The sequence below is a fragment of the Syngnathus scovelli genome, chromosome 7 (assembly GCF_024217435.2).
Source record: "Syngnathus scovelli strain Florida chromosome 7, RoL_Ssco_1.2, whole genome shotgun sequence".
Taxonomy (NCBI): Eukaryota; Metazoa; Chordata; class Actinopteri; order Syngnathiformes; family Syngnathidae; genus Syngnathus; species Syngnathus scovelli.
In genome coordinates, this window is record NC_090853.1 from 1,723,882 (window position 1) to 1,748,084 (window position 24,203).

General features: G+C 44.8%; 2 protein-coding genes across 6 annotated transcripts in view; both read left to right on the forward strand.

The window, feature by feature from the left end:
* Positions 1–8,311, forward strand: part of cux1b (cut-like homeobox 1b) — a 52,738-nt gene extending 44,427 nt beyond the window's left edge. For 2 of the 3 annotated variants that reach the window (XM_049726572.1, XM_049726575.1), the window contains one exon: positions 6–5,907. In XM_049726572.1, coding sequence (XP_049582529.1) covers positions 6–489 — 484 coding nt within the window. In that variant the 3' untranslated portion in view covers positions 490–5,907. Of the gene's footprint in view, positions 1–5; positions 5,908–6,091; positions 6,287–6,501; positions 6,615–6,681; positions 6,799–6,860; positions 6,945–7,021; positions 7,079–7,150; positions 7,232–7,310; positions 7,376–7,636 lie in introns of those variants that run through there. The other variant, XM_049726574.1, reaches the window with a different exon arrangement.
* A 2,904-nt stretch (positions 8,312–11,215) lies between these two features.
* LOC125972694 (SH2B adapter protein 2) lies at positions 11,216–24,094 on the forward strand. 3 transcript variants are annotated; one of them, XM_049726578.2, is made up of 9 exons: positions 11,216–11,755; positions 16,218–17,169; positions 18,621–18,722; positions 18,790–18,881; positions 19,129–19,232; positions 19,308–19,478; positions 20,172–20,383; positions 20,461–20,635; positions 21,186–24,094. In XM_049726578.2, the coding sequence occupies exons 2-9, from the start codon at positions 16,249–16,251 to the stop codon at positions 21,509–21,511; spliced, it is 2,103 nt and encodes a 700-aa protein (XP_049582535.1). In that variant the 5' UTR covers positions 11,216–11,755; positions 16,218–16,248; the 3' UTR covers positions 21,512–24,094. The 3 variants fall into 3 exon arrangements, with proteins under 3 accessions (XP_049582535.1, XP_049582534.1, XP_049582533.1); XM_049726577.2 differs by lacking the exon at positions 11,216–11,755 and adding an exon at positions 15,351–16,153 and having other exon boundaries at positions 19,308–19,473; positions 20,170–20,383; XM_049726576.2 differs by lacking the exon at positions 11,216–11,755 and adding an exon at positions 15,354–16,153.
* Positions 24,095–24,203: the final 109 nt, after the last annotated feature.

Below are 24,203 nucleotides of genomic sequence, written 5' to 3' on the forward strand. Positions count from 1 at the left end.
TCCAGGTCACGTATCCGGCGAGAGCTCTTCATAGAGGAAATCCAGGCAGCCGGAGGGGTCGGGCCCGGCAGCGAGGGGGGCTCCCCTTCCCTCCGCGGGTCGAAATCAGGCGAAGGGGACAGCTGCGACGGGACCGAGTCGGAGGGCACGGTGGAGGCGCGCCAGGGATTCGGCGCCGGCCTGGAGGATCACAGGGGAGCGTGCAAAGACCACGACATGGAGGCCGAGTCGGAGGCGGGGGGCTCGAATAATTCTCCTTCCCAGCTAGACTGCGTCCCGCCGGGCTCTAGTTGCGGACTTGGGCTCTTCAGCCTAACGGAGGCGTCCCCCGGAAGCTCCGCCTCGAGTACTAATCTCCCGGCCTCCGGCCCGGCCAGGAACCCCAGGGACAATAATTTGCGCAAGAAGAAAGCGGCCAACCTCAATAACATCATCCACCGGCTGGAAAAGGCCGCCAGCAAAGAGGATCCCTCCGAGTGGGAGTTCTAGCCCCGCCCCCTCCTCCAGCCTGAGCGCCCTTCGCCCCTCTTGTCTCATAACCTCACCACCTCTAACCTTGGACCCCTCCTGCTCTGTTCCAGTTGGAGAGTGGACACAGCCAAAGTCAAGCTCAGCAGCCATTTTTACTACAAAGCTTTTCCCAAAAGAGGAAAGCGAGGTTGGCAAAACCCTTAAAAAACAAACAAAAGATTTACTGAATACCTAGAAGAACAAAATAAGAGAGCTTAAGTGTCTCTTCTTCTTATTTTCTTTTTTTTTTTTTTTTAAAACTGAGTTTTGTTTTTGTACTGAGAAAAGCACTTAGCCGTCCTGCTGGCCTCTGGCCCTGCTGTACCTCCCCCCTTATCACCAGCCACTGGTGCACCAGACCGACCGGTCAGTCCCGAGCCGGGGTCTGACCCGCGGCCGGGTCTGCGAAACCCGGACTGGGTCAAGACAGGCGAGGCCTGTCGCAGCAGCTGTCCCAGTGACACACACACACACACACACTGCTCGATAATAGATAAGAGACAGGAACTCTCTGGCAAGAACTTTCACTTTTCTTAAAGGAGATCTTTTTTCCGCTCTTCTTCTCACCTCCCAAGTGTCCACAAACCTCCCCTCACTCAGTGAGACGCCTCATTTTTTTCACACTGTAGAGTGACTGTTACAAAAAAAAAAAAAACCCTTTGCCTTTTTTCACTCACTTGCATGTGTGTGCGCGCGTGTGTGTGTTTTTTTTGTATGTTTAGGGGTTGTGTCAGCGCGCGTGTGTGCGTCGCCACTTCTGGACGGCGGCGCCTTTTTGCTTTTGTATCTCCTACACTCTTAAGAGCTGCCATGGTTACTGATGTACGAACTTTGACCTGTTGTGTACCCCGTACTCCTATCTCTATCCTGCTGACAGCCATGTGATGGCCAGAAGGATGACGTAATAATTCCTCGCAAACACACACTCGTCTGGAAAGGAAAGGAAAGGAAAGGAGAGAAGGAACCCCTTAGGTCCTTCGCCAAGGATGAAGGACCGTCTCGTTCTCTCTTTTTTTTTTTTTTTTAAATTCATATTGCAATTTGGTTGCCAATAAGAGATTGCACAGTCTTCTGACTCTAAAGATAACAAAATAGGGAATTTTAGGAAGCATTAGTACAAAATAAGCAGACAATAAGAGGATAACATGTTACTGTTGTTTTTTTTTTTTGTTCTTTAAAAAAAAAAGAAGCAAATTAGGATGCTATCATATTGCATTGTTAAACATACGATACGATGATTTCACGTAGTACTGTAGCTGATATTTTCCGTGTCTCCCGGTTGTTGTTTCCACTTTTTTTTTAGGTTGCGCACGTCACAGTTCGACCCAGCACTGGATCTGCTCGGGTGTACAGTACGTGTGTGTGTGTGTGTGTGCGCTCACCACCAGCTAATTTCCTGTTCACAAACACATCTTTTTATAGGCCAAATCAGGAAGTGTGTGTGTGTGTGTTTGTCTCATGTGTGTATTTGTATATTTGCCTGCATGTCAGTCAGGGTCGAGTTCCAAACCTTGGGTTAGCAATCATAAATCTTTTTTTTTTTTTTTGGGGCAATGTACAGTACTTTTGAGTTCACTCCAACTCTGGTGTGAGCAGTTACACTCTCCTCCAGTCGTTCCTGATTTGCAGGAATATTTTTTTTTTTTTTGTCGTCACGTTCAATTCTACTGTATACACTACAAATTTGAAGGCATATCACCTCCTCCTCCTCCTCCTCGTCCCACACAAGCAAGCCCTCAGTGCCTGTCAGCCCACTGCCTCCCCTTTTGTGCGTGCGTGTGTGTGTGTGTGTGTCTTTGTGTGTTTGCAACGAGTGTGGGGAGGGGGTTCATATTTGGTATCTACTCGCACACACTACTAGTGCACAACTGACACCCTTCTTTTGAAGCTGTTTGACGCGTTACCGTGACATTAATCTCACCATGTAGTTTAAATACGATGATTTACTGTAGCTCGGTTTGATTGACTCTTTTATTTTCATTTATAGTTTTTGGTTTTTATTCTGCTTATTTATAGGTGCTGTAATTTTTCATTTAATGTCTTATCATTTGAGTTGTTTATTTTGTAAGGGATTATACTGTTCCTGAGGGCAAGTAACATTTTTACTAGACGTGATAGACTGCCGGCAGTATTGGTTTAATATTGACAAGACGTACTAGTTCTCATTTGTTTGTATATTCATGAATCCGAAACGTTTAGTGTCATTTCAAAACCTTTTTTTTTTTGGGAAAAAATTTGTTTGTCACACTTTTGCGCCGCCCCCCTTCCTATCTTTCTTTTTTTTTTTTCAACAGTTATGCTCTTACATGGCTAGCTCGAGAATCTGACAAACATATCAAGATGATTGATTTGCATATCTCTTCGTTTTGACTCGTATATCTCGGACAAACTTGTCTTTCGCTAGAAGTCATTCATCGCCATTTACTCGATCAGGTCCAAGCGTATGCTCGTTGTCATATAGGTCAAATGAAATCATCCGAAAATGAGAATACATGTTGAAAAGAGGTCATATCTGCCAAATTGAGATTAGACGAGTTGTACCAGCTAGCGCGGAAGAGCCAGCCTACGATTATGCAGAATTGTTATCTATAGCAGTCCGTACAGAAAAAGCACTTATTAGGACAGGGTCTGTCAAACACTACACCGGAGTTACCATCGCGGGCTCCTGGGAAACGGATGCCTTTCATTTGCCCAAGTGGTTGAGAACCAAGCACACACTCCAACACTAAAATGGAAACAGACGTCGGTCGGCTGATGAATTTACACATAAATTCGTGACACACGGCCGGTGTAGATATAATTAGGAAGTACCTGATTTGGTTTGAAGATGGAATACTCTCCCTTAAGCTTCCTGTTCCCTTAATGAACACAATTGTTGGTACCCTTCTGTTAAAAGAAAAGGCAATTTAAAAAAAAAAAGCTGGGCAAAATTCGTACTGGTGCTGCCCTAGTGACAGAAAAGTCCATTTTAGTATTATTTCAGTTACCATTGCGGGAGTTTTTGTTAGTTTACCCTAATAGAAGGGTACCAACTATTTTATTCACGGATTCTATATGGACAAAGTATTAGGCGGTGAAAATGGACAAAAACAAGCTATTTTGAACACTGTCAGAACCAATTAATGGCCATCAAATGGACAATTAATTTGTCCAAAAAGCTAATCATTGCTAACCCAGCAACCAAATATAGGTTATATTCGGATTATTTTAACATTACCCCAAAAAAAATGACCGAGATGTCTGAAAAGAAACAGATGTAAAACATAAAATGTCAATTTAAATCGAACTGAAAACTAGTGTTGTTTAAAAAAAAAAAAAAAAAGTTCACTGTAACATGTAATTCAGTGATTCTTTTGCCTCCCACTAGAGGGAGCCCTCAAGCAGGGCCTGCATAGCACGATTGGAATACAAAACAATGAGAAAGCTCATGTTTGGAAAATACTGTATGATTTATTTCTCAATTAATCTAGTCTCACTACTTCTGTCCATATAGATGATCCTGATCCAACGTGCTGCATTTATATCAAGATAGTTCCTATCTGGAAAAAAATCTCCCTCCAACTCTCTTCCCATGGACGCCAGGTGTCAAACATCCGTGTCCCTTCAGAGCGCCTTTCGGGCCCGCGTCTTGTACCTCTACTGCAACCTTAATACGAAGCACTTAACCCATTTTAGCCATCTCTCCGCCCCCCCACCCCGCCCCTTCCGAAAACCACATCAGATCATCAGATTTGTGCCTTTAACTGCCAAGCAGGGCACCAAAACGTTGTGATGTCGTCAGACGTGTGTGCGTGTGGACCGTGTCGTCTCTGATCCGCTTTGATATTTTTTCCTCCTTGACCTGTACTTGCGGGAATACGGAAATAACGAGCTTGTGTTGTTCTTAACGACTGACCCAGACACTTACTCCGCCCCCTCACCCCGACGTTGTACATACCTAACAGAATGAAGGAGGAAGTAGGCCGAAAAACAGCAGACACTGTAATAACACTGAATTTACTCATAGGGCATTTTTTTTTTTTTATATATATATATATAAACTTGGGTTTGTCTTCTCCTTCTGTTCCGTGTCAGGTTCGCTGTGACGTCACTGCAGGTATTGAGATGACGTGTGCCAACTATTCGGAGAGAAATTGTAAATACGAGTCGGGGTCAAGTAGCTACGGAGTCACTTAGTGTCACAGTGTGCTTTTTTTTTTTCTTTTCGTTTGGAAGGCAGGACGAGAGAAGGGACGATTCAGGACTTTTTTTCCATGATCCACAGATATTTTTCTACAAATTTAAAGATCCAGATGATTCTATACACTGTTGAATAACATTGTAAAGGTGTAACAGATGCTGTATATCATATCATGTTTTCTGACGTCGTAAAGCTTTACTGTATGATCTGTTTTGAAGTAGTGTTTTTTTTTTTTTTTTTTTAATATTATTGTGATGGAAGCCTGGACAGCAGCACTGGTCACCCTATTCAGGAAAAACTTAAAAAAAGAAAGAAAGAGAGACAGAGAGAGAAACCTCAAGATGTTTTTTGTAATAATATTAATACTTTTAGAATATATCTTATGAAGTGGGTTTTTTGTAAGGAATCACTTTTGTTTTCCCCCGACGCAGCGGTGCTGTACGCATAGCACGCACGCACTCTGTGGTCGTGACACACCGAAATACAGCACAATACACTCATCTTCTTCACTTTGCTCGTGTGTTTCCTTTTCGTCTTTTTTTTTTTTCCTCACTCTGTTTCCAAGCTCAACATTTCAATGTAAAAAAAAAAAGCAAAAAAAAAAAAGAGGAAGCAAAAAGCCAAATAGTGATGTAGTGGTCCACCTTTGTTTCCCATCTCCCCTCCTCTAGCTTCCTCCACCGTGTAGACTGACAACCAAATGACCCGGGGAGAGATCTTCAGCCCTCCCCTCCAACTTTGGAAAGCTTTAAGATGCTTGTTGAGGCTTTATGTTACGTTTTTTTTTTTTTTCTTCAACACCCTCTCATCAACAACGTGGAAGTAATAACGCTTTCCCCACCGCTTGGAGTGTGTGCGCTGTGCATGACTGTAAAAGGGACGGTTCACGCCTCCTTTCCCTCCTCTTTCTCTATTCCCATCTCTCAGCACCTCCGTCACTCCCGAGATGCTTTTCTTCTCCATTTTTTTTGTTTCCTCATGTATCATTGTTTTCTTTATATCTTTCTATTTACTAAACGTATCATGTTGTTTGTTCTCAGCACTGTAAGACAGTCTCCCTCCCCCCTTCTACAACATTGAAAAGCAATATCACTGTATGAAACGTTCACAATGTATTTGTTATGATTGACATTTGATTCATTCATCATCATTATTATTATTCACATGCACCCTAGGTGTGATAATTGAAGTAAATCTCTTTTATACAAATACTAAAAGTGTGCTGTGGGAGTTTGTTGTTCAGTTATTCTCAGAGAAAAAGAAAAAAAAGGGTATTTTGAAAGATGTTGGACTGTTTGTGTCATTGACCCACAGGTGAGTGCTTTCAGAATAAGACAAATGACAAATCCAAATGGTTGATGTGGAAAAAAATCAACTTTTTTTTTTTATTCTCCTCCCCAGGTCGCTATGCGGAGCTGCAGGGGGAGTTTGCGTCGGCGGTGCGGATCAGTGCCGAGCAGAAGGAGCTCATCCTGAGACTGGAGCACGATTTGAGCACCATCCAGGCCATGTCCTCCCTGTCCCGACCCGGGGCTGATGGCGCCGAAGTCATCAACATCCCTGACCCCGTCAAAGAGGCCACCGCCATGTTTGCTGGTATGCTTGGTTCTTTAAAAAAAAAAAAAAACATCCCATGGAAAGTAGTTGGGGTCAGCATCATCCACGGAAGTTGAATGAAAATAACAGAGGTTCTAAAACAGAGCCTTGTGGTATCCCTTTATAGATATTCACATTATTTAAGGATTTTTTTTTTTTTTTTAAATTCAGCTCTTGACCTTGATTGTACTACCTTTTTTTCCCCATTTTGCCAGATTCAGGCTTGAGTGTCCACACTGAGGTGCCTCAAGGTCAGATGGACTCTCTCCTCTCCATCATTTCCAGCCAAAGGGAGAGGTTCCGCTCCCGCAACCAAGAGCTGGAAGCCGTGAGTCACCGTCATACTCTTACACACATCTCACACATTATTTGTGACCTCCGTCACGTCATTGCAGGAGAGTCGTTCCATGCAGCAGACCATGCAGGCACTACAGAGCGAGCTGGACAGCCTACGCGCCGACAACATCAAACTCTACGAGAAGATCAAGTTCCTGCAGGGCTATGCTGGCAGAGTATGGCTTCTTTCTGTTGAGTGTGTGTGGGTCACGATTTATTTCACGTGTGTGTGCTGCAGGCTGGAGGCAGTGATGACACAGTGATGCGCTACTCCTCCCAGTATGAGGAGAGGTTGGACCCATTTGCGTCCTTCAGTAAGAAGGTACAAAATCTTTTTCTCAATCTTATTGGTATCACTCTAACTTGCGTTGATGTTTCTGCTGTGATTTCTGTCAACAGGAGCGTCAGCGTCGCTACTTGAGCCTCAGCCCTTGGGATAAAGCAACCCTGAGCCTGGTATAAATTTTACACACGCGCACACACACACACACACACACAATGCCAACGTGGCTGTCTCGTGTCTTGCAGGGCCGTGTGATCCTCTCCAATAAGATGGCACGCACTGTGGCCTTCTTCTACACCCTGTTCCTGCATTGTCTGGTCTTCTTGGTACGTCAGAAGGGTTTGAATGTTCTTCACTGTATTCTGAACATAATAATTCATTTAGCTGTGGTCCAATTTGTGACAGGTGTTGTACAAGACTGCTTGGAGCGAGAGCATTGGCAGAGACTGCTCGGCTTTCTGTGCTAAAAAGTAAGACGGAATGCATCGATGTAGTATATACAGTATATATTTTTTAATCGTTTTAGATTTTTTTTCACTGATGTCCATTTTGGGTTATAATATTCTTTTAGTTTTTATTATTTTTGGTGTGTTTTAGATTTTTTTTTTTACCAATATCCTAATTATCTAATTTTATTTTTATATCGAATTTTATTTTGGCAAACTTCTAAAATGTATTCCTCACATTGTTTTCGCATAGATTAATTGTCAATTTATTTGTCTATCCCTCAGGTACTCTGACCACCTGCATCGTTTCCATGAGAACGACGCAAACCTGTAAGGCGGTGACGTCATTGCCCCACTCACCCTTTTGGGTGAATTTGCCTCATTCGGGCTCCCGGTGAAGCAAGATTTTTGTTGTTGCAGTTAGCTAAAGCCTCCGCTAGAGGGCAGTATATCATTGCATTTCCCTTTGCTCTTATCTTTACAGCTTATTAAGTTGCAGTCAATAGCTTGCGATAAAATCAGACAATGATGAGCATAGGTCTAATAGCTTATGTCATTTCTGCTTTTTGTGGTCATTAATGAAGATTTAATCTACCAAAGTCGAATCCCTGTCGGGGTTTAATCTACAAATAAATCAATGAAGGAACAGTTTACTAATCATAAATGATATATATGTTATAGCATCACATAATTAATTAGCATATGGTTGACATACAAGTGGAACACTTGATGTTATTTGTGTCACCCAATGGCTTGTCAGAGATTTTTCAGTGTACAAATCAACTTGTAACTGCTAGAATTTAAAAATCAATGATTATCTCGCTGAAAGTTGACAGGGAGGCAAATAAGATGGAATTAATTGAGCCTAATTATCTTTAGATTAATAATGTTTGCATGCTAGTTACTGAAGCTTCTCTGTATTGCATATTGACTCTAATAAAGGCTATGCAGAATAGTTAATATTGTTTTTTATGCTTCTGTTGTCTTGCTAGAACAGCCGAACTATATTGTGGGTTCCTCGGAGACATTCTAAATGGTGCCAGGAATGGAAATTTACAGTGGGAATTTACTTCTGAACACACCCCTAAATAGATGAGGGTGTGCACACTTAGGCAACCGCATTATCTCAGTTGTTTATTTTCTCTCTCTATTGTTTTATTGTTTGATTAGATCCCCCGGAGAGGCGTTCACCTTTTAACCCAAATGTTCTTCCAGTATTGCACTCCCTCTGGCATCCCCCTCTCTAAAATATTTACGGCCTAATGGGCTTGACGTTATTTTGCGCAGCAGTGTAGGGGTCACCGCTTCTTAACGCCGCTCGGCCGGTGTGTCACGTTTCGTCGCAGATCCTATACGGACGGAAGTGCTTATGTCATCCTGCAGTGAGGAAGGAGATGAGGAACAATGGCTTTTTTTTCACTCTTTAGTCTCCCGGCCTCAAATTTCATTCGTCATGCAGAAGACAGCAAAGTTCTGTTTTTATTATGAATATGAATTATTTAGTAGATTAGACGTGCACGCTTCTCTGTTGGCTTCTCTCGCTTGGGCTCTTCTGCACGTGTGTGCGCGTCTCACTGATGTCCAAAAAAAAATGGATTTTCTATTCATCCTAAAATCCAAGAAAGTTTGGGTTTTAAGATGACTTGTTTCAATATTGCTGATCTATTTCACTTTTTTCAAAAACTTGTGCTCAAAATAATTTTTCACTACCCTGCACAGTTTGTAAAATTTAATCGGCTCATTGTGATTGTTGTGCTGTTTTGATCCAATTTTTATTTATTTATTTATTTATTTATTTACTCACCGCAGAATAACTTAAAAATTAGTGTTGGCAACCCCTTCCAAAAAGATTTTTCATTGCATTTTTTGTTTTTATTTTTTTTATTTTCTGTTTAGTATTTTTTTTTTTTTTTTTACTTGATTTTTTTCCCTGAGATATTTTGTCATCTTGTTTTCAATGGTGTGTGCAACGTTTTGGCCAAATGATGTCATTTTCTCCTCGTAATTTGCGCTTTCATTTGGCAGGCAACCCCCCATTTCACCCAAAGGCTCCATTGTGCTAAGTAGCTATAAAATCCCCATTCATTTATTCATTCATTCATTCATTCGTCCGTTTTTTTTTCCCTTCTTTGTTTGACTGAGAAGCTCAGCCCAGTACGAGCTGAGAACTGTTGCACGGCTGCACGTGTGTGCGTGTGTGTTCATTCATTTGATTCCAGCCAGTTCCCTCAGTAGCATTTCAGCTTCCAAACTATTCCTCCTCTTCTTTCTTCTTTCTCTTTCTTTCCTCCCACAGCAAACACCCCCTCCTACGCCCGCCCCCTCCCCTCCATGGGTGTTGCCATGGAAACAGAGCTCCTCTGTCAGGTGGCTCTGTGTTGTTGCTCTGTGATTTGCTCTGACATGGCGTCTCGCTGAATCACTCGGTCACGTGCTTCTGGGGATCAGCCACCGCCCCCAGCCCCCACCCCAACCCGGATCGGGAATACAGAGCGGGTTACGCCGTCCCAGACCCCCCCCCCCCTTTCAAAAATGCCTTTTTATTGCCAAATCCTCACTCTTGACATATTGTCAACGTCCGAGCCCGATGGAGATTTATGACCGTGCCAGACATCATATTAGTCTCCTGGAGGGCAAAAATCATCCTTCATTCATTCTCATGAAGTTTCACTTTGAATTATTATTCGCTTCCAATTCACTGCACGTTCTTCACGTGTCATATTTGTCTTGCGCTGTCCCTCCTCCCTTGTTGTGTACAGTGTTACCGATGTTGCTGTGCTATTTTGGGCCGAGCTCAGTGAAGTTCATGACATCACTGCATGCATTGGGCATCATCAGAGAGTGAGTGTGCAATATATTCTGAGACAGCAAATATCCTCATTTTGGGACTAATAATATTTTTTTTAATTAATTAACCATTATTCCATTCAAATATAAGAAACACATTTAATAACAAATAATGCTAAATAAATGCAACTATTTTTAAAGAATAAATTGAAATATTTTGAACTTCAAAGTTAAATACAATTGAACTGTACTTAGCCCGTTATTCTGGGAGAGTCGCTGAGCTAGCGATTGACTCGCATTGTTTTATCCTCGCTGGCAGGAAGTGCGTGAGGATCAATAAGAGGCCAGGGTCTCGGGAGAGAGAGGCACAGAGCGAGTCCCACTGCCCTGCCCACTTATCTCTTTGTGTTTTTCAATAAGCAGCGTTTGCCACCACACTCTCATCATCTCTGTTTAGCAGCGTACTGTATAGTTTTATGCATATGCAGTATTTACTCTTCAGATTCTCATTTTTGAAGTTTTTTATTCAAGCCAGAGGTACCGACTTGACAAACCTGCGCCGCAACTTAGACCTGGTTTCACTTATTCTAAAGTCTAGTTTACTTTCTGTCACTGAATTTTCAGGTGCACCAGGGGCATAAAAGTGAAGATGTGTTTTTACACTGAGCGCATGTGCGCACATTTACAAAAATAGGGCCCCGGGATTAGTGAGTAGCTGGTTCTCCAGCAGCACCACCTGTCCATTGTGGTGTGGCCCAGGGTCCCCTGTGGTAAAAGCCCTGCAGTCAATCCTCTCAGAGGGGATTAGCCATAAAGAAGCACGTATGCTGGAAGCTCCGGGCCAACTTCTCAGAGGTAAACATCAACAAGTCATGTGGGCAGTCAGAGTTTTATTACTAAACACACATTTCTTCAAGATAATTGCTGAAAAGGTAAGAACTTAATATCTCCACTCAACAGTAGAGATATTGTGTCTCTTTCCCTCTTCTCTCCTCTTTCTCTCTGTAGGTATAATAAATATGTAAATATATTAATTAGACACTGGAAAGGCGTGGCTCCCTTTTTAGGGCACTGATTGGTTGTTAAACGACTGTGAGACACATGCACACTTGCTCGTGAAAGAAAATTGAAAGGTAAGTTAGCTAAAACACTGATCATGCTCTAACCTTCAAAATAAAAGAACATCGAAACTCGCGAGTTGAACATGCGAATGATTTGAAAAACTAAATAATATATTAACCAACCCAAAATTGACGTGTTGAATTTTCTTTCTGAAGTATCTTCTTTTGATCACAATACTTTCGAAACGATTCGACCTAAGTTAAGTGTACACGTTTTACGCTGGAAGAAACAAACCGAAAACGCTTTATCTTCTTTCCGCTAGCTTGTCAGGCAGGCAACCACATTCAGGATCAGCCACTCACAGCCAGGCTGCCTCACAGTGCGACGCTCGCAGGGATGGAGGATCAGCTACTGGGGCCGTGAAGAAACCTTATCCAGGCGAAGTGCAAGGACGTCGGGCGAGCAATTGTAGACGAGACGTTCGAGTAAGAAGACCTCTTGAAACCGAATTGTGTCCGCCAGCCGTCGTTGTCATGACACCAGTCCCGCACTGAGGTGAGCTCCGCTTAAATGTGTCAGCAGCATCCTTTCGTGGTGTCATGTGTGATGTGCGGCAGAAAAAGGCTTCCATGTTGAGAAGAAGAAGGAGGAGAGTGGTTTGTTTTGGTGTGAACCACATCTTAGTCACGTTGGAAGGGGGGATCATATCACTTTTAGGGGTGATGATGAACCACATGGGGGGCCAGTAGGGGTAAACGAAGCATCGAGGGAGTGGGTGTGTGTTTTGGGTGTGGGGGGTCTTCCAAGAATCCGTTTATCAGTATTTAAATAGGGGCTGAAAGTCTGCTCCTTCACGAGTGGTGGTGGTGGTGGTGGTCTCCGATTGGGCGTCCGTCTAGCTCGCACGGCGTTGTCTCCTAAAACTGCCATTCATCTGCTGCTTGCATGTGTGAGCCATTCAAGCAGCCGCAGCAGGCTCCATTCATGAAGTCCACTGTTGGCACCGGAGCAGGCCTGCACCAGCCGGGCCTCTGCGGCGGCGGCTGCTGGGCTTGCTATTGAATTCCTATTAGGTGTCTTTTAATAGGTCGTGAACGGGGGGTTATTATTGTCCATGGGGCTCGAGCATAGCTGCCCCTAAATCAACCAAAATTGCTCCAGTTTCAGCTCATTTTCTTGTATATTATATTTCTTTCAAGTGACAGACAAACTACGTAAAATCATAATTCACTATGAGACTAAAATAAAATTTTGTCCAGTAAGTTGAAAGGCCATGATTTTTGTTCTGACCACTTGTTACTAGGCAGAGTTCATAGGGCTCAACCAGAACTGCCCCTTACATTCGCCAATTAAAACAGCTTACGGTAGTGGTTTTCATTTAAAAGACACAATTAAAGAACATTAACAATAGTGATGTTTTTATCAAGTACAAGTCTGTAGAGTTTGTGTTATTAAAAATGGTTAAAATAAATTGTGGGAGTTTTTGAATGTTTGAATAATGGTACAAGAAAATAAATGGATACCTGTTTGATAGTTTCGATTACAACCGAACATTTTTTAGGCACGACGTCATGTTCGGTAAGCTTCACCTGCGCAACTCAAATGAATGGAGTGGTGGTGTCACGCTTGTCCTGTATTTGCAGGTCTGCGGTCATCTGTGAAATTAGTTAGACCTGGTGGGTGAGTGAGAGGAAATGGAAGTCAGCGGTGGAATGTGCGTCTCCCACACTTTGTGTTCTTTCTGCTCTTAACACCGGCTGCCATTTCAATGCTTCGGCACGTTTGCTATTTACGTTATGCGATAACGAGTGAGCTCGTTTGGAATCCGTGCACCTTGCGTGGCTGAAACCTCCGAGATTTTCGGAATTTGTGTCGCGAGAGTGGTAAGAACAAGGGGACGGAACAGGTTGACTTCTGTGTCAGGGCCATGGTGATTACGAATGAACCTTAGACTTGTGTTTGACGTCCTTCTGCTTTTCGACATCTTCGACATTCCCATCAGTCATCGTTTTTGTCTCCTGGCAGTATCCAAGCTGCATGCTTGCATACTACAACCATCCTTACTAATCTAATCAATACTAGTCGTCATGTTACGATCAATTCATTGTTTCGCTGTTTGTGTGCTACTGTTGGAGCGTGTGTGTGTGTGTGTGTGTGTGTGACATGTCGGCCTTTTTTGTCCTCAAACGTCCTCAGTCCTATTTACATCTTATATAAGAAAACATCCTTAATGAATTCAGAATGAGGGTGCGTGCCGCCGTGTACTGTACTGTGTGTGCTGCGAGCTTTGTGTGTGTGTGTGTGTGTTGTGTGTGTGTGTGTGAGTGTAGGCTAATCTTAGAAAACATGGCCGGACCCAAACCCCCCAGGGGTGAGCGCACGACATGACCAATCATGCTCATTAGCCGATCACGGCGGGCGTGCTGCTGGCATGAAGCAGCTTGCAGGGGAGATGTGTGTGTGTGTGTGTGTGTGTGTTTGTGATTGTGTTTGTGTGTTTTTAATGAAAAACACATGAAACTGAACTTTAGAAAAAAATATTTGTGAAAATGATTAAACTGAAAATATTGGTGAAAATTATTAAACTGATCTGTTCAAATTTGGGGAAATTTCCTCAAATATTTTTAGAATCGAGTTTGTCCCATCGATAAAATGATTCAACGTAATATTGAGCATGTGAGATGATGTCTCACGTTCTTCTCAAAGCTGTCGTTACTTTGACTTTGAGTGTGAATGTCTTGAAGAGGCGGAGCCTGGTCTGGTGAGTGACATGGGTGTCAGCGAATGAGAGTGTAGAATTAGCTGGCTCTTCATTTGATATTCTGAATTTGAGTGACTTGGAAGAGAAAAACAAGTTGAGTGAGTGAGTGAGGGCACTAAAGTGGAAAGGCGCTCCAGTTACTCACTGAACTGAAGAATTATGTTTTTTTTTTTTTTTTTTAAATGACACCACAGTGGTCATGACGCATATGTAGCTCCCGGAGGCCCGCCTCAGATACACGAAGGAGAAGGATTTTCCAGGCCGGACTTTACTTTCCTCCAGTTTACTGTTACACACAGTATTCCCAAGCATCTGATGGAGATATCAGGCCCTCCTCACCCCCAGGGGGAGGAGGGGAGGGGAGGGGGGAGGCGGCACAGTAGTGGTAGATCTTAACAACAGATAGGGAGGCGATAGCGGAAGGCGGAAAGGCTCCAGTGGCCCTGAGGTTGAAAGCTGAAGGGGGGGGGGGATGCCTCGGTTCCCCTGGCTCCTCGGCGTTGGAGCCCACCTCCACACACATATCACTCGATTGTTTTAGCAGCTGCGGCCCAAACATGAAGCCCTCCTTCTCCGACTCCTTCGTTCATTCATAGATCATTCCGCTCGCCCGTCAATCATTTGGCAGAGGACGGCCCAAGTGTGCTGAGACAGAACTGTCCACTTCCTCCTGTCCCACGGCTTGAGTTTCATGCTGAGTGTGTGCAGTCAATCCGGGATGGAGGGGGGGCACGTCCACATCCGGGTGTCCGCTTTGACAAATGTACCTCAAGTGTTGTTGTTGTTGTTGTTTTGCTGAATGAGTGGAAAGTTGGCGCTGTGCAGGGTTTTAAATAGCTATTGACTCGCTCACACACACACACACACACACACACACTGAATGAACGACGTAGTACCTTAAAGTGGATTGATTTGTTTATCACCACTTTCATGCAAAGTCTTCCCTGATATGTAACTAATGGCTAAATGAATTCGCAATCAGAACCCGTGCCAAGTTGGGCAATGTCTCCGTCCTGAGCCAGGCAGGTGTTTATTTTGTTTTGTAATTTTGTTTGTTTAGAGTTTTGTTTGCCAACACTTTGTTTGAAGTTCTATTTTTGTGACAAAATGTATTTTTCTTTTTCGATAACAAACTTGGGACTGAATTGATAGCGCCTCTGCTGGTTGCAGCCAAGTATTGCGCCGCTTTCAATGATCAGTTCCACAAAATCTTTAATATTAAATCACTACAACTCATTTTATTTATTTGTTTGTTTATTTATTTATTTATTTATTTATTTATTTATTTATTTTTAGATGACTTGGTTTTTTTTGTTTTTTTTGCCTTCACACATTGTAAAGATGTTTGAATTCCAGCAGAGGCAATTCGTTCACGCTAATTGTTGACCAAAAAAAAAAAAAAACAGATTAACAAACAAGCTGCTTTCCCAGGAAATTCCCGGAATGTCCGCACGTGTGTGTCGTATGTTGCATGAAAAGCCTTTTGGAATGTTTGCTATCTCTTTGTACGTGTGTGTGTGTGTGTGTCGCCAGGCCTACCCACTTCCGTCTTGACGTCCTTTTAAGTTCCTGCTTCACAGAAATGAATAATGGGAGCAACGTGTGTTGGAGCGCAACGCTTCTCTGCAGATGTGTCCTTCCTTATCAGTCGTGTGTTGGGACACAGCGTGCGTCCTTTGAAAGCACACTGCCGAGTCTGTTCCCGATTTACGCGGCAATTTCGGAACCCGTGTTATTTTGGGTGACCGTGAACTATCACGATCCCCCAAATGCGCCAACCGAAAATATCTTCTGATGTCGAGCCAGAATGCGGTGACCCTCTTTCGCCAACACCCTCATTAGTTAACCAAACAACGAGTGAGCCAGATGGGCCACCGAGGGGAGACGCAGATCGTGGCCGTAATCCGATGGCTTGTCACCAAAATCGAGCTGGGCAAGCTCACCAGCGCCGTGGCACCAGGCAGGGGAGATTTCCCCTTTTGATCACGCCGTTTCCTCGTGTTTCCGTCGCCCCGTTTGATCTCATTAAACGGCAATAACAGAACAATAACAGGAAATGAAGGGAGGATGGGATGACATGCAGCACTGTTTTGAATTAGAGCCAGTATGAAATTGGACTTTGCTTGGCGATTCAAGATAGTGGAAGAGAAACAAATACGGAACGAGGCGCTATGGTTCATTTTAATGCTAATGTGAGTTAGCCACATGCTATATGTTGTGTTTACGCTAATGCTATCGTTCTCTCGTCCTCTCCAGCCTCTCCTCGGTGGGTTGGCATGGCCCAGTGATGAACGGAGCGGCAGCGCCCGGTAGCCCGGAGCTCTCCTCCTCATGCCCGCTGCCTGACTGGCGAGAGTTCTGCGAACTCCACGCCCGAGCCTCGGCCGCAGACTTCGCCGACAAGTTCCAGCGCTTCCTGTCGGAGAACCCGTGCTACGATTCGCCGGGCGCCGACGCCAGCTTCTCTCAACACTTTGCCCAACACTTCTTGGAGTGTTTCTCCGCGGCTCTGAGCCAGGCCCGGCAGAACCGGGCGTCCTCGCCGGGGGAGGACGGCTTCAGCATCGCGCCAAAGTACAGCATCGTTCCTTTTCTGGGGATCCAGGGTTGTCCCTTGTCCTACAGCCACGAGCTCTACCACAGACGCAAGGACGCCGGGGCTTCCAGCGAATCCTTGGACAGCATGGACAGCGGAGGGGGCGGGATAGGAGGCGGCGCCGCGCCCGGTACCCGCGGACCTCAACCCACGCACAAGGTGTCCGCCCTGGGACAGTCCCGCAGTTCCGAGGACGTGTCGGTGAGCCACCCCAAAGCTCGCTTCAAGAAGGGCTTCTCGCTGAGGAACATGAGCCTGTGCGTGGTGGACGGGGTCAAGGAGATGTGGCATCGCCGCGCTTCCCCCGAGCCCGACGGGCCTCCCAGGAAGTCCAACGGGACCGGAGGAGCAGGGGCCGGAACCGCCGGGGCCGAAACCACCACGGCGGGGGGAGAGAGGTGGTCTCAAAAACTGCGACTGCCGAGAAGCTGCCAGGGCCACAAGGCGGAGATGTTGGAGATCCAGAGGGAGGGGGCGCTCAGGTACATGGTGGCCGACGACACCAACTGCATGGGCGCCGCGCAGTGGCAGAAGTGCCGCCTGCTTTTGAGGAAGAGCAAGAGGGACGAAGGGGCCGAGAGGTTCCTGCTGGAGTTCTACGTCCCGCCCAAGGTACGCCGTCACGCGCTGCCATCGTCGTCCATCTACTATTTATAACTATTTCATTATTTACATGGTACAAAGCTGAAATATTAAGTGGGACAGATGACTCATATTTTTTTTAAGTTTATCCAGTGTTGCATTTTTTACAGCGTATGCCCTTAATTTATAATATAGCTCTCCCAGCAGGGTGAGGAAAGAATAGAAAAGGTAATTGGATGCCTTGTTTTTTTTTTTTCCCCTCCATGTAAGATTAGCACTGAAAAAAAAACGCTCTTCACATTTGTCCATGTGGGATTTCCACATCGTTGCCCGTGACCTTAGGAAGGTCGTGCGGCTGAGTGTGTGTAAATCCTCCACGGCTGGGGTTCAGGTGGCACAGGTGGTTGCAAGAAGGCCGTGGGAAAGACGAGCTGATGTGTGGAAAGAGCAAGAGACCTCTCTTAGCACATTGCAAAGTTTCCAACTGCTTTTGCAGAATCGCTTCCTCATCTTGGGCACACGGTGACAACACGGAGGGAACCAAAATAGTTGTATGAGTCACTCGCAGAGGAAACATGCTTGTTGTTCCTCAGCACTATCACATGCTGCGTTCTATTCACGTCGACATGTAGAAGAAGCACTTTCACGACGCTTCATCATGGCTGCCTCGTTGGCATCATGGGAGTGCGCACTCAGCGGTGTCGGATGATTAAAGTGATCAGCGCCGTCTCCTTCCTGGCTGCTGCATGATGACGCAGCAGAGACCCTTTGACCGCACACACCCTTCAGAGGATAACTTTGAAATATTGACCCAAATAAATGTGGAAATAATTCATGTGGAAATGAACCCAGTGTGGCTAGCTAGCTAGCTTACGTGATCATGTGATCCTTTGACCGGAATTCTGGGTGTGGACGGCGGCCAGGATCAAGATGAGAATGTGGTTACTCCAGACAGATCAGCTGATAAGCCTCAACCAGACCATGGGTCTCCTCACACACACAGAAGCACACCCTTTGGATGTGTTCAGATTATCTTTGGCAGAGGGCAAATGGAGGCCAGGCGCTTTGCTTTTGATCACATGGCGTAAACGTTTCCTGTTTTGCGTCAGTTACAGTCGGCTGATGGCGTGAAAAATTGGCCTTCTTTGAGTGCTTGGCCGACTGGGGGCGGGGCTTGTGGCGAGATGCTGCATGACTCATTTGGGCCCTAATTATCATGGAGGAGGAACCATTTTGAGACTTGCTAGCCAGACAGGTTATCTAATAGTTATGTTTGAAAAACTATTTTAACGTTAAGTATGGTGTTCTTTTTGTAAAAAGTTATTTTAGCCTTGGACCCTTGGTAATTGCATGAACTTTTTTTGGGTGTTCGTATGGTGAGACAAAATTAAACAGCTAATTAGAAAGTGTTTTTCTGTAACACTCAAACGACTCCATTTTGAACCTCATCATTTAAAGTCTTCTCTCTTTTTCACGTTCAGTCTTCAAAAGCCAAGGTGAGCATCCCTTTGACGGCCATTGTGGAGGTACGGACCACCATGCCCCTGGAGATGCCTGACAAAGACAATACGTTTGTCCTAAAGGTAAGAACTGACCACTTTATTGGGGGAAAAAAAAAAATATTCAGCATTTTTATTTTATTTTCTGTAGGTGGAGAACGGGGGCGAATACATCCTGGAAACCATCGACTCGCTGCAGAAAAACTCTTGGGTCGCTGACATCCAGGACTGCATAGACCCCGGGTAAAGCTTCATCACATAAATATTTGCCGTGAAGGGGGAGGTAGAAGGAGGGCAGAAACACACACACGGCCATTAATCATCCAATTAGCGTCCGTTTTGACAGGCTCCCTTTACACAAACATGGACAAACTCACACACGCACAGCAATGACTGACATTCCTCCTTGTTGGTCCGGACATCAACAAGGACTTCATTTGTAGGATGTGTGTTTGGACACGCCGCTGTTTGTTTACATACTCTGGTGCAGGGACAGCGGCGACGACATCGAGCTGGCGTCCTGTCCTCACGGTCAAGCCTCGTCCAAAGACTGCTCCATGGTGGCCTCCTGCAGCTGCGAGCTGCTCTCTGAGGGTGAGCCCCCGCCCGACCGCGGCGGCTTTACTCCCGCGCAAATATCTGGTAAAAGACGCAAACTGACTTGTTTAGGTGCGTACCCGGCTCCGGAGAGGTTATGCGCAGCGGCGGAGCATTACAGTGCCCCCTCAGTGCGTTGCAGGGAACCCCCCTTCACCCAGCATCCATCCCACATGCCTTTAGAGCGCTTCCTCCAGTCCCCAGAGGCCCAGGGCTCCAACCCAGCAGCAGCAGCAGCAGCAGGCAAGCACTTCGGCACTTTTACTGCGCGTCGTTTATTATTTACATTTTCAACTGGTACTCCAAAAGTCAGAGGTTTTGGAAAAAGAAATCCAAAAAAAGAATATGTAGACTAGTAGTCGTCGGGCAAATCAGGACAAGAACACTTTGGGTTTAAGGCTGCAACTAATACATTGTCATGGAATAATGTCGATTATTTTAGCGATGAATCGGGTAAAATAGTTTTAATTTCATTGCCTTTATTGAAAATAAGGCGTTATTTCCAAAAATACACGAACTATGATTTAGTTCATAATTTGATCCATAACATGTTGGAAGAAGGCAAAAATGTTTTATTTTGATTCACCATAAAGATTTAAAAAGTCAACTTTCATAGAGGATGACAGCGATCAGACGAGCTGAAAACTTTATTGGTTTTATTTTACAAAAGGTAAAAAAAAGGATTATTAAAAACAATTCTTGATTAATTTAACAATCAATTCATTGTCGATTCATTGATTAAATTACTGGCAGAAAGTCTGTCTAGTCTGGTGGAAATGTATATTAAAAAAATAATAAATAACGAATTAAGGCTTTAATAGTTTCTTTTTTTTTCGATTGCCAGCTGAAAATGAAAAAATGATGATTCACACAATTGTTAGCTTCACCTTCCATCTCGCAAATCAAACCAGGATATTGAATATCAAAAATCGGTAGGGTGCGCAGGTGGAGGCGAGGGATCCAAGGACTCTGAGGGTGACGCCAGCCTCGCCGGTTACCCGTGGTTCCACGGCACGCTGTCGCGGGTCCGTGCGGCTCAGCTGGTACTGGCGGGCGGGGCCAGGAGCCACGGCCTCTTTGTGATCCGCCAAAGTGAGACGCGGCCCGGCGAGTACGTCCTCACCTTCAACTTCCAGGGCAAAGCCAAGGTGAGCAAATGAGGACCCAAACCTAATATCATGATTATTTTATTGAGTCTTATTGTGTTCGCTCTTCCCCCACCCAGCATCTGCGTCTGTCAGTCAACGAAAACGGGCAGTGCCACGTCCACCATTTATGGTTCCACACCGTGTCGGACATGCTGAGACACTTCCACGCTCACCCCATCCCGCTGGAATCGGGCGGCTCGGCGGACATCACGCTCCGCTCTTACGTTCAAGTGCAGAGGAGCGCTAACGCAGGTACATGCTAACAGTTTCCCCTTTTGGCTAGCTCAGTTGGGAGAGCTGAAGGTATCAAGTTCCGGCATTTGGTTTAGTTTCGTAAAAATACAAATTCTTCAGTGTCTGGATTTGTAGCATAATTGAGGTTTGCTTCTAGTATTCTACTTAAAGAAGCAAGCTCAGCTGAAACTCAGTGAACCTGCACCGCACGGACCCTCCGTACTGGCACGGCATGAATACCCTCCTGTACCAGAGAGTGAGGGGGGCGATTATACCTCAGCGGCTTTGCCCAGACTCTCCGTCCCGGCCCTACTTTGGGTGGGTCATAAAGGGGGCCTCTGTGTCGTCGTGCATAGAGCGAGCGTTTGATTCTGCCGTAAAATGGCGTTATTGATACACTGCTCGGGCGTGTTGCTGGAGTCACTGAGAAAAGAGAATAAAAGGAAGGCCCACATTGCCAGCGTTGAAGAGAAGCCCTGTCGAGTGCCACATTGCAAGTAATTGATAGCAGACATTTTTGGAATCCATCCGTTCCAATTTTTTAACGTCTACTCTCGCCGACCCGCAGACGTGAGCGTGCCTCCGCTGGTCACGCCGCCCAGAGCGGACGCCAGCTGCCGCCCGGACTCCGCCCAGCCGACTCCTCACCCTCCCGGGATCTCACCCTCTTCCGGCCCCCCGGCCGACGCCCCGCTTTCCTCCAGTAGCTCCTCCTCGCCCACCGCCCTGCCCTCCCTCTCCCGCAGCGACCCGGGCACCGGCGGCGGCTTACAGAGTCGCAGCAACAGCTCCGAGCGCCTGCTGGAGGCCTCGAGCGGCACGTCCGAGGACTATCAGGACGCCGACGGGACCCGACGGGCCCGGGCTGTGGAGAACCAGTACTCTTTCTACTGAGTGACACCCCCTCCCCCTCTCTCTCTCTCTCTCTCTCCCCACCGAGGGCAACGACCACGAAAAGGCTTCAAACCTTTGTTTGTTTGTGTTTCAACGGCAATTTCCTGTTTCTCTTGATTCGAGAAGGGGTGGCGACTCCGTCGGGCCGCGCAGCTGCGCTTCGCACCGTCAGAGCGTAACGAGGCGTGACAAAGGGCTACGCGTAGACGACACTCACAGAGGGGCCTGGATGAAGGAAATCAAAGCGGCGAGCGAGCGAGCGAGGATGTGTGTAGGCAGAAAGAGCAACAGGAAGTCATCCCGCGAGACTCATATGGCTTTGATTCAGCTCATCTGACCACTTCCTCGTCGACAGCCGAGTTTGAAATGCGAGGCTCTGCTTTATGTTTGGAAAGCTGCTTGGAGTCCATCGGGGGTATCCTCCATGTTACCCCCGAGGAGTCTCGGGCTTGAAGTCTGCCGCACACATTGAGTCGCGTTCCAACACAAAAGCGATGTCATGGAGGTTTTATGCTGCATTTACTCTTTGAAAACCGTTGGGTCAAAAATAACCCAATTGTGGGTCAGAGAGGGACAACTTGGGTCCGTTTGAGACATTTTTTTTTTTGTACAGAATCGTTTTTTGCGGTTATTTTGTGGGGGGGAAAATATTGGATTGCAGTTGGTCCCTATTTGACCCATAATTGTGTTATTTTTGACCCAACTGTTTTTTAGAGAATAAGAAAACTGGGAAATTGGACATTTTGAACTTATAAACAAGCATCATCGATTAGACCAAACCATGACGTAGTTCTTTTTCGCAATCTGAGGTCAACGTAGAAATTTGCACGCTCAAAATGAGTCACTTTGAAAACTGCCATGTGAGCGGGCCAGAGGGGACGTTGCATGCCGTCATGTGATTTCCTTGCTGTTTTGAAGTTTTGAAGAGGAGCGTTAGTAACTATCAGACAGGAGGCCGTTATTTGTATAAAAGTGTTTTTATAATTATATAGATTATATAGATATATATTTTTTACATTCCCCCTTAAATAGATATTTAATACATATATTTTAAAAATATTTGTATTATAAGAAACATAATATAATCTATATTATAATATATATTCTTCTATATTGTATTGTAAGGCGAAGCGGTTGTTCTCGTTCATTTTTTTTTTTGCAGAAAACATCTCTTTGAATTCTGCCGTAGAAACGACGCGCCAATTCATGAATAAAGGTAATTACAGCTTCTCAACGACATCAAGTATTTTTATCTGCTCAAGGCGAAAAACGCGGAATGGTTTATTTGTCCGAGTGTCCGTGCACGTACATTTTGGTGAAATCAAAGAGAAACTTGACGTCAAATGAAGTTTCGTTTGACTAAGTCAGAGGCGGCAAAATGTCCAACTTCCTGGTTTTTAAAAATACATGCAAAAGCATAAAACGGAAATGCTCACAAAACTGATGTGCAAGGTGGCTTCCATTTGCTGTCACAGGCTTATTTCTGAGTGTGTGTGTGGTGACGTATTTTTGGATGATCGCCGTGCTTAAGTAGTGTTTCTAAAACAGGGTTGTTGTTTTTTTTGTTTTGTTTTTTATGCAAGCTCGTTATATGGGTAAGATGTAGATTAGATATGCTGTTTTGATCTACTGAACAAAAGTATAAATGCAACACTGTTGGACTTGCTACCAGTTTTTATGACCTGAACTCAAAGATGGATAATTGTTATATTGTCTGTCTACATCTTTTGCTGCACCATTTGTATCCAAATAGCCGTTGCTTTAAGGGTTAACACCTCGACTCGTAATAGTATTCATTTTTACATCTATGGCACTTTAGATATTTTGAGTTCAGCTCATGTAAAGTGGGAGAGAAAACGTTTATATTTTTGTTCAGTGTACGTCACATTCAAAGTCATGCCTTCAACATTTCACGAGCTGGAAATCCAGCGGTAAGTGGAGAGGAGGAGGGAACACAGACTTGTGGGAAAGGATGGCCACGCTTGACTGCTTGACTGCTTTGCTTTAGCTAAATAATAAAGCATCAAAACATGTATCTAAACAAGCATTATCACTGACGAGATAATAGAGAAGCATTTAAGCCAAATTCTTAACATACGCCAAAGTAGACACACTTTTGCAATATAGGGAAACAAACATATCAATAGGCTACACGTGTCAAGCGTGGCCAACGTTTTCCAGAACAGCCGAGGAAATTAATGTGCCAATTTGAGTCCTATTTTGGGAACTTATTTATTATTCCTAAGCTGTTGTATAAATGGGTTTTCCTCCCCTATTGAGTCTTATGTTTGTGCAAGGGCCCCGTCATACATATCACAGACTCCTCATGCCCTAAACGCTCCATTTGTTTGACAAAACAAGCAGATTTGGTTTTTTTTAGGTTTTGTTTGAATGTTTTCTGGTTGCGTTTTCAAGCGTCTGTGTAGTCTTTGCCCCCCTTTCTTTGAGTAACACTTGGTAAAATTTCAAAGGTGGTTTGTTTCTGTTATCTGACTGAGTTTTGAAGAGTCTGTGCTATTTTGTACAAAGTGATGTACTTGACATACTACTTTATATTTCTGTGAATAAAACGTGAACAACTTATTTGGACTGGTAAAGTGGAGGACCGTCATACTTCTGAGCAGGTGACGTCATTCTATGTGATCTGCTGCCCTCTACAGGCCAAACGTGACACTACAATACTTTTTTTGAT

Bases quoted from the DNA above. Each gene is read 5' to 3' on its own strand.
- LOC125972694 (XM_049726576.2), top strand. From the start codon at position 16,068: ATGAAATTGGACTTTGCTTGGCGATTCAAGATAGTGGAAGAGAAACAA. The intron at 16,154-16,217 runs GTGAGTTAGCCA...CGTCCTCTCCAG, and splicing joins TGGTTCATTTTAATGCTAAT to CCTCTCCTCGGTGGGTTGGC. The intron at 20,384-20,460 runs GTGAGCAAATGA...TCCCCCACCCAG, and splicing joins ACTTCCAGGGCAAAGCCAAG to CATCTGCGTCTGTCAGTCAA.